The sequence below is a fragment of the Drosophila suzukii genome, chromosome 4 (genome assembly GCF_043229965.1).
Source record: "Drosophila suzukii chromosome 4, CBGP_Dsuzu_IsoJpt1.0, whole genome shotgun sequence".
NCBI lineage: Eukaryota > Metazoa > Arthropoda > Insecta > Diptera > Drosophilidae > Drosophila > Drosophila suzukii.
In genome coordinates this window covers 1691645-1701527 of record NC_092083.1, presented here as the reverse complement: position 1 = coordinate 1701527, position 9883 = coordinate 1691645, and the positions used below count along the sequence as shown (strand labels likewise).

The 9883-nt window shown below is 38.0% G+C and overlaps 1 protein-coding gene across 2 annotated transcripts; it reads right to left on the bottom strand.

The window, feature by feature from the left end:
- Positions 1 to 7004: 7004 nt before the first annotated feature.
- Positions 7005 to 8482, bottom strand: Zip102B (Zinc/iron regulated transporter-related protein 102B). 2 transcript variants are annotated; one of them, XM_017088511.4, is made up of 3 exons: positions 8288 to 8482; positions 7842 to 8127; positions 7005 to 7789 (listed from the first exon to the last, which is right to left on the bottom strand). In XM_017088511.4, exons 1-3 carry the CDS (start codon positions 8384 to 8386, stop codon positions 7284 to 7286), a joined length of 891 nt encoding a protein of 296 aa, XP_016944000.1. In that variant the 5' UTR covers positions 8387 to 8482; the 3' UTR covers positions 7005 to 7283. The 2 variants fall into 2 exon arrangements, with proteins under 2 accessions (XP_016944000.1, XP_036676829.1); XM_036820934.3 differs by having other exon boundaries at positions 7842 to 8207; positions 8288 to 8431.
- Positions 8483 to 9883: the final 1401 nt, after the last annotated feature.

Genomic DNA, 9883 nt, shown 5'->3' with positions numbered 1-9883 from the left:
AGAGACGCAAAAGAAATAACAAATCGGCCGAAATTTTTCTCTGAGAGCACCGAGTGCTGGCCGATTATAAGGCAAAGAAAGAGAGGGAACTTCCGAATATCTGCCTCTCTTTGTTGCACGATTGTTTTCGTAGGCCGACTTCTCTGCTGACGTCAAAAGCGGCACAGCGTTTTAGGCACAAACAAAAAAAAAAAAGCTTTTTGCCTTGAGCCATGTCACCGCGTCCCTACTGCAGAACTGGAGGGAAGTGAAACTTTTTTTTTTTGAGCTGCAGGGTCTGTTTTCATTTATTACTAACAGAAAATACGCATTTGCATGCTTTTTGGTTAATTTTGGTTGGGGAAGGCTCAGTTGTGAGAGTGAAGTGGACTCTAAGGGTCTTCTTAACGATGGTTTTCATGCAAAAAAAAACATTTGCAGTTTAAGCCTAGGACTCAGATCGGCTAAGAGTTTCACTAGTCAAAAAATCTTGTTCTTTGTAGTGTGACCGAAGTTTTCAAAGATCACCCGCAATGCATGTAGCATGGTCTTACTGTCAAGCAGCCACAAATCCGACTGCAGATATACGCGTCTAACTCTTTTCGTCGGGTCTGTTTTTCAGCGCGGTACTCAGATGAGCTAAGGAAATACCACATTTAGCGAGTGAATTTCGATGAACGCCGTTAGCCGCGGCCCAAAGAATAAGAAATTTAATCCTTGGCGATGGTCGTGCAAAGGCGATGTGGAAACTAATAATTAAAAATGGAAGGAAAACCCCAAAATCGACTGCTGGAGGTCAGTGCAGATGAAATAGGACGCCTAATCCAAGCGGTTGCCCTTTTTTGTGGGATTTCACCAACAGGAAGCAACACCACAACAGGGGCAAATCCGCAGAATAGTTGAAGTGCTGGAGGAGATCCACTAGAGTATCCCAGTGGGAAGTAACATGCCGAGTTGGACTTCGCTCTCTACATGGACATCCTGCCGGGCGTGTCCTCGCAAAGAAAGTAAGATCTGGCCAGAAGATTTTGGTTGCGTTGTACGAATAGAAGAATCTTTTTAGAAATATGATCTGCGACGACCTCTCCATTAGGACTCCGTACACCACCACCACCAGCTACTTGGCAGCTTAAGCGAAGCTGGAGGACAAGCCGGCTTTTATAGGGAGAAGGAAATAAAGTCGCCCGCTAAGGGACAGCTGGAGCCAGCCACTCTTTATGGGGTCTGTTACATACTTTCCGACGAATCTAGTATACCCTTTTACTCTACGAGTAACGGGTATAAATAGTACCAAGCATAGTTCTACGGTTTACTAGACTAGGCAAATTAATTAACAGCAATCTACTCGAGTAAGAAGGGAACCTGACGTTTTGTTCCCAGTTCAAACCACGTAAGGCAAAAAGAAGAAATTGTTTCTGTACACACTCTATACGGTCAATGTGCACTTGATACTGAGGACTCCAAACGGAAGAATAGTATTCTAGATTAGAACGGACAAGGGAGGTAAATAATAATTTGGTAGTGTATGGATCATCAAATTCTTTAGAGCAACGCTTTATAAACCCAAGAACACTAATAGCTTTATTTACAGTAGAGGATATGTGGGAGTCAAATTTAAGTTTAGGATCTAGGAGAACACCTAAATCGATAACTGAGTATATTCGGTCCAGGGTCATGTTCTGAAGAGAGTAAGTCATGAACGTTGGCGTACCCCTATAAAAAGTCATAACGTTGCCTTAAGATAGTTTAAATTCTAAAGGTTGTTTTGACACCATTCCTGGAATCTATTAATGTCTGACTGCAAGCAGAAACCAGACTCAATATTATTATATGATAAACAAAGCTTAACATCATCAGCATACATTAATATACGAGAGTGATTTACGATAGAGGGAAGATCATTTATAAACAGAGTCAACAGCAAAGGGCCTAAATGACTGCCCTGAGGCACTCCAGATGTCACGTTGATCATCTTGGAAACGGCGTTTTTGAATAAAACCCTCTGAGATCTAACATTCATATAACTTAACAGATTATTCGGAAGCCCGAGCTGATCTAATTTGAATAAAAGAAGACAGTGGTTTACAGAGTCAAAGGCTTTACTAAAATCTGTATATATATAACGTCTGTCTGCAATTTTTTGTTAAATCAATCTCTTACAAAAGATGTCAATTCGAGCAGGTTAGTGGTGGTCGATCTTCTCTTAACAAAACCATGTTGACAAGGAGATATCAAAGAAGAGTACAAATGTTGCAAATGACAATTTGGAGATTCCTCTATATTTCTGAACATTAACCTTCGCACCCTTTTTGTGGAGTGGAATAATTAAAAAATCTTTCCAGATAGTACGAAAAACAGATGAGATAGATAGATGAGATAGACAAATTAAAAAGTTTAAGAATGGGTTTACAAATAGTTCGGGCACTAAACTTAAGCAAACACCCGGGAGTCCATCTGGCCCCGGAGAATAGGTTGGCGTTAAAGTTTCTAAATCACTTAAGAGATAACTTTTGGTAATTACAGGAGAAACAAGGAAGAACGCTATAGTCGAGTACCTCGGCTATCAGATACCCGTTACTCAGCTATGTATATGGAGATATGCAAGCAGCAAAGCGAGATTAAAATGTGCCACCTACCGGCGGTATACAGATTTAAGCGTTACGGGCTTTAGAGTGGGCGTGGCAAACTTTTTTTTTGGTCAATCGATAGGTATTGATGAGAACAATACATTTCAGTTAAAATTTTTATTTTAGCATCAAAACTGTAGGAGCCACAGTTTTGGGCGGTTTGTGGGCGTTAGAGTGGGCGTGGCACTGTGCTGAAACAAACTTGCGCTGCGTAAGAAGCTCAGGAATCTGCAAGCCAAATCTCAATAGCCTAGCTCCCATAGTTTCCGAGATCTCAGCGTTCATCCGGACGGACAGACAGACGGACAGACGGACATGGCTAGATCGACTCGGCTAGTGATCCTGATCAAGAACATATATACTTTATGGGGTCGGTAACGTTGCCGAATCACTTTGTAGCTCTGTTTAAAAACTCAAATTCCCTCAATGCTTTTAATTTTTTTCGAGGTTAGAACTTAAAAAAAGAAAAGGAGAGCACTGTGGCCGTTTTTGGGCGTTAGAGAGCATGGCACCCTGCTGGCAAAAAAAATGTACCTGCGGTGGAAGCCCAAGATTCTGCATGCTTAATCCTATTATTTAAGTCCAATAGTTTCCGCGATCTCAGCGTTTATACAGACAGATCCTGATCAAGAATGTACACATTTTATTGGGTCGGAAAGTATTTTTTGTGAAATTGCGCAAAATTGTTCTTCAAAACTAAGTTAGTTTAATGTGAATTAAATACTGTACAAAATAAAAAAGGATTCAGAGGTGGAAAGAGCTGGAATCACTTTGTAGCACTGTTAATAATTTTAATTCACTAAAAGCTTTTTTTAGCTTAGAACTTTTATACGATTAAACGAACACCACAATAAATAAAAACATTGTCAAGGTCGCAATTATCAGTTACAAGCCCTTCTGAGTGGACTGTATTTCAAACACTGCGATGCATTGTTTATTTTTACACTTTTTGACAATTTAAAAACTTAAAATTTAAGTTTGAAATAAAAACGTGCTTTTAATGCTGATGACTTAACAATGATGCGCTCTGTTTAAAATTTCTACTGGTAACTTTTGAGATTGATGTGTCTTAATACATTGTGATAAAAAAATACAATTTCAAACGACTTTTTGCCCAAAAGAAAGTGGTCAAATTCCCCACAGTGCATAGTCGGTAATTTGTTGCAACTCCTTTGCAAGAAATTCAAGAATTCTTTTAGACCGTAAAAAAGATAGCTCATATCTGTACGAAAAAGTCAAGGAACAGATTAAGTTGTCGTAAAAGTCTATCGGGGTTCTCGACTCTTGAGAAACAATGACAGAGTACTGTTAATGTTCAACAGAACAACATGATACCTGATCACTGATGGAATTCGAACGATACTTCATGATGCAAGAGTATTTGCATCATAATTAATAAAAAAGATAATTAATAAAAATAGTACGCTACCTTTTCTTGCTGCTGGCGTGTTTTGATGAGTGAAATATCGATAAGAACTGAGTTAAATTCTTTACAATTGTTTAGGCAGAAGGTGCTGTGGCAAAAGATATCGATTTTTAAACGCACTTTAAAAGTTATAAAACCTATGACCTGTTTAAAAACATTTAAAATTGTCTGGTGATGTTTTTGAAGTAACATATGGGAATTTCCACGAGTCTCGAACGTACGTTCGTACGCCCTTACGCAAATAAAAAAAACGATTTTTGAAACTTTTACATGCTTTTCGATAGCATTTTGTTAGCTCTTTGCTTAATGTAAATTATGAGGTTTATAGAGCTATCATTTTCATAATATTGGCAAAAAACATTCGTTTGCGAACGTACGCAAAATGGAAGTCGACTTGAACTTAATCTAGTAAATTGGGACGGAATATTCTAAAGCAATAACTTTACTTTTGAAATGGATTCATGTAGCTTTCTATCGAGTCTGTTTTCTTTTATTAAATTAAGTACCGGTCGCGAACGTACGATTTTTCTATGTTGTTTTATTAACAGTTAATTGAAAATTTTTTCGCTCTCTTCGGAGTTTTATCTTCTTATTAGATAAAGAGATTTGGTACAAAAAGTGCTAACATATCATATGTTTTCCTTGCGAAATAATTAAACATAAAAATGCCTTTAAAAGAAGCTAAAAAAGTCTTCAAAAACAAATGAAATATGCTTTGGTTCCACTGTATTATGAAAATATGGCCATTTATTTATAAAAATAAAAAAAAATACAATGAATATGAAGATTTTTTTCGGTCCTGGCTTACCATTTGGCTGATATGCCCATGATTTACTTTTTTTTGCAGTCACAATGTTTTGTGATCGTTCAGCAAAATAAACCTGATTGCTGATTACAATAGATTTCAAAATAATATTTTGAAAATGCTCCAAGAAGGGCGATTGTACGAGTAGTTCCTGGTAGAGCTGGACACCTACATCACACAAAAAGAGTTTAAAAATTGTTTATGGGTACAATTTTATTAAAGATTTTTAAGAAAGTTTGTTGGTATCTCCAAGTTTTTAATTATATCTCGTATTTCGCCTGACCAATTTAGGTGATACATGATTTAGCTTACAACTATTATGCCACCGTTTAACTTTGTCGAACAATTGAATAGGGTTATTAAGTACACTGAGAGCTACCACTCGGCAAAATTTGAAAATGTGGAAGTTTTTAAGAATTTAGTGACTGCAAGGCGCCTAAGGGAATAACATGAACGCCTTACATTGGTCAATAGTGAAATTAAAGTTTCAGGCGAAGTTCTGTTATGGGCCTTGCAAATTTTAAATAATATTAAATCTATTTTACCATGCTTTTTCTCCAAACATGGCTTGTTTGGTTCGTTTCGCTTTAAATTATACATATCTCTGTTTTTGTCGTACTTTTTCGAGTTTTTACAATATCAACAGACGGCTGACAGTCACTAAATTGTTAAAAAATTCAGTTTTAAAATTTTTCCGAGTTTTAGCTCACTATATAAGGGAGGGTGGGGTAAGGTTAGGTAAGGGGCACGGATAGTTTGTGGCAATAGCAGATTAACGGCTCATTTAAAATCCGAGCAGGTTTTAATGTAGATACCTTAGAACACTACAGGACGACACTATAAAAATTTAGTCTTAAACACCTTCAAAAGAAGTTATTGATCGATTTCTGGCAATGTCAGATTTTTTAAAGTATTTTCATTCTGTTCGAGACAGTCACTCACGAGATTTTTTAATGTACATTTTTTCTGAATCGAAATATTGTGCCGAAGGCGTACATGTTTTTAATTTTTTTGTGCTCTTTTTTCTTAGTAATTTTATCCAAGAAATGAAAACACTCCCTGTGGGGCAAGGATAAATATTTTCAATATTTTGGCAATTCTGAGTTACAAAGTTACACCGCCGAGTTTTCAGAAAATTACACTTTGTTGCAGTGTTCACATAAACAAAGGCCCGGTCAAAAACCTAAGTGGCCGAAACATGAGTCGATCGGCGCGCTCACAGAAAGTGCAAGTGTCAGCCAAACTCAAGTACATACATATGCCCTCGCGCTCCAGCTAAAGGGAGCATAATTAAATACACTTACATAAGATATACATAGCCGTCTCTCTGCCATCCAACTGTAGGCAGCGCAGCTACGAGACTTAGGCTTACTTAGAACCTAAGGAGAATTGTCAAGTCAGAAACAACTTGACGTTGTAAGAGGCACTAATGCTGCTCCAGATTTTGAATAAAGATTTTAAATATAGATTTACAATAACAAATAAAAGATGTCTACTCTATATGGGGACAGGATTTTAAATAAAGAATTACAATAACAAATAAAAGATGACATTACTCTACAATATTCAAGTATTCCTTCTACTTGTTACATACTCCCCGACGAATATTGTTTACCCTTTTACTCTACGAGTAACGTTTATAATTACATCTTTGTAGTCCTTGTGAAATCAGTTGTAATTTAATCGGCCGAACAATCCATAGCAAGGAGTCTAAGTCCCTGTCAGAGCTAGCTTTATCTCTGGTCGAGAAAACCAGGTTAGTCGGCCCTCGAGAAATACATAGGAAAAATTTATACACAAATTTAGTTTGTCCGGTAATTCTTTGCGAATGTGATATTGAAGATCCTATTCAAGTCGGAAATGTACTGCTATTTAAAATATTGTCGAGTATTTTCCTGTACATTTCCAACATAAATAGGAGTATCTATATTATTTTCACTTTTGCAAAGGAGCAATTATTATTTTAATGGTCTTTTTTTCTTTAAATTCCTTTAGTACCTGTAACCCAAAAATTCTCATACATTCGGCGCTGATTTGTGCGGAATCCTTACGTAAATAAATATAATTCTTCCAAAATTAAGCAGTTTCTGTGGCACTCCCGATAAGTTAGACAAGCCAGATAAAAAAATGTTCAGCACTTAGCCTACAAAAATAAATAAACAAACGCTTCATTCAGCTGGTTTAATTTGTCCAGGGGGAAAGTCCCTTAAAACCATTACATTTTACCAAACACCTTTTTACAATTTTATTTCAACTGTAATATTTTAGTTGCCTTAAAGTTATTGCACAAATTAGAGTGAGTGCCACAGAAATAGATTTGCGGTTTCTTACGTGCATCAATTTAATTTCTACACGAGTTCCGCTATTTCTATAGCAGTTTTGTATGTTGCATATTATCTCTTAATTTTTACACAATCTTATTTGACAGGAATGTTGGTATGATATTCTAGTGCTTATGTCCAAATGTTATAACTAGCGGAAGCAGCGCACCACAAATCATAATTATTAATTCACTATACTTTAACGCTTGTATACTACTGCTTCCATTTTTGTCATTCGCAACATCACGAGATTCCTCTAGCAAACGATAATTATGCTGATCGCTCTGTGATAACCCCCCTTGGGTAAGTTCTGGTAAAACATGAACAGTGGCAACGTACAAAAACGTTCCTGCGGAAAATAGCATAGCTATTCCAGTGGCATTTACTGAATTTAACGTCTCCTTCTGCTCCTGGCCGATTCCAAAATACGTTAAAATAGTCAAAAGCGGAGCCGATAAGGAAAACAAAGCCAGGTGCTTTCGAATTTGCTGCCTGTCTACTTTTTCATGCAGTAAGAAGGTAACCAACCCGAATGCTGCCGGTGCCTTGTGAAGCATTATAGCTAAAAATACAATTATCTCAACATCCTGATGGCTTGTCGTGGCTGCTGCACCCAAAGCTACTCCATCAGCTGCAAAAAAAAACTAATTTAGAGCTTCCAAGGAAAAAAAAAGTTTGGTTACCTGCAGCATGAACCACTAATCCAAGAGTCAGGGTAGCATTGTTTTTTTTGTCACTTCCGACATTGCTTTTCCGTTGTGATATATCCACCAACATCATAAAGACAAAACCAAGCACAAGAGAAAGTCCAATAGTTTGTGAGTAATCTTGATGCTCTGGGCCAGGAGTTGGTTGTTGAGGTCGCCCATTACCCATATACAATGATCTTATACCTTCTGGTATTATAACGGCTAGAGCAGTGCCCACTAATAATCCAGCGCCAAGCACAGTGACAAATTTCAGTTTTTCCTTAAAGGGTAATATTGCGATAACAACAGTTGAGGCATATTCTAAATCTTATTTGTCTGGGGTTTCACAGAAAACTTTTGCTGAAATTCAGGGGAAATGTACGTGACCATCATACAAGTTTCACCAGATTTCTGTGACACCCTCGTGTAAAAATACGAACCTCACTCAATTTCATCAACATCGGTATGCTCCCTGCCAAATATGACCCAACAAGCATAACCAAAACTAACAAAACAAGAATTATTGTCTCTTCAGCCATGGTTGCCCAACGAGATTTAAATGGGCATAATTCATCAACGTTTACATGTTTTTGCCAACTCAATTTATAATTAGAGATGAACCTTTTATGTAGTCACTGTTACGTCGCAAATACATCGCATCTTTTCCACAGAATGGCAACGCAACCAACCATGGAACGTTATAGCCTGTTCAGATGGAAGGGGCTTCTTAATAGCAGCGCGGAATTACTCATTAGAGTGTGACCAAAGTTTTCAGAATTCATCCGTAGTTGACCATACGGTCAATCAGTTGGGCTGTGAACATCAATCAATTCCACTTTCCTGGCTGGCGGCTTTCTTCTCCTCCCTATGAAAGCGCACACATAACAATCCACATAGGATGCGAAGTCCCACTCGGTATGTTTCTTACCATTGAGCTTCTTTCATGGAATTTCTCCAATCCTTACTTAGGTCCAGTAGGTTAGATTATGCATACTTTTATATCTACACTTAACTCCCATTGGCATTTTTGTCGTGTTTCTCCCCTACATTTGTTTTATTTCATCCGACACAGCTTCTGCACAAACAGAAAGATTTAATTTTTTATTCTTTGCGGCGGCTCTTAAAATTCACTCAAGAAATCTGGTACTTTGTCTGGTATTTCCGTAGCTTATCTGATTTTGATTTGGGAAAAAAAGAGACGACAAAAAACGTTAGCAGCTCATTTTCCCTTCGAAAATGGCGAACCGTTTTCGTCGAAATGATTATTAGTCGAAAAATCCTGTTATTTGTAGTGAGCGTTAGGCAATTTAAAAAAGAAAAGTCTTCTAGTGCACAAAGATATTAAAATACAAATATTCAACAAATATTTTTATTTATGTAAATTAGCAGCCTAAAGCATACTTCTCGTCCCACGGATGCATCGCCAACTTTCCAGCGCCATCTGCAGTCGAGCTCCGAATCCCAATAGGCATATTTTACCTTGAGGAAGTCGCCCAGCATCCTGAGAATGGATGGCAATGGCTTTTCCAGCTGTCCCTTAGTGGGCGCCCTTCGCCCACCGCTTTAGCTTCGAAGAAGCTGGTGGTGGTGGAGTCCTGTGGTTCTCCAATGGAGAGCTCGTCGGAGATCGTAATACGGGTGGTTCTGCTAAAAATATACTTCTGTTAGTACAACGATACCAAATTGTTTTGCCAAAACTTACATTCTTTGCAGGGACTCGCCCGGCAGGATGTCCATATAGGGAGCGAAGTCTCACTCGGCATGTTTTTACCACTTCAACTAATCTGCGGAGTTGTCTTGTTGAGGTATTGCTTCCTGTTGGTGAAGTCCTACAATAATGGACGCGCGGATTGGGCCGCGGCTGAGGGCGTTCATCGAAATTCACTCGCTAAATCTGGTATTTTTTCTGGTACCGCGCTAAAAAACAGACCCGACGAAAAGTGTTAGCCGCGTATTTGCCACACGCTCACTCCTATGGTTAGCTCACGGTTTTCGTCGATGTGAGTACTAGGCTTTAGGCTACTTTAAATCACTGT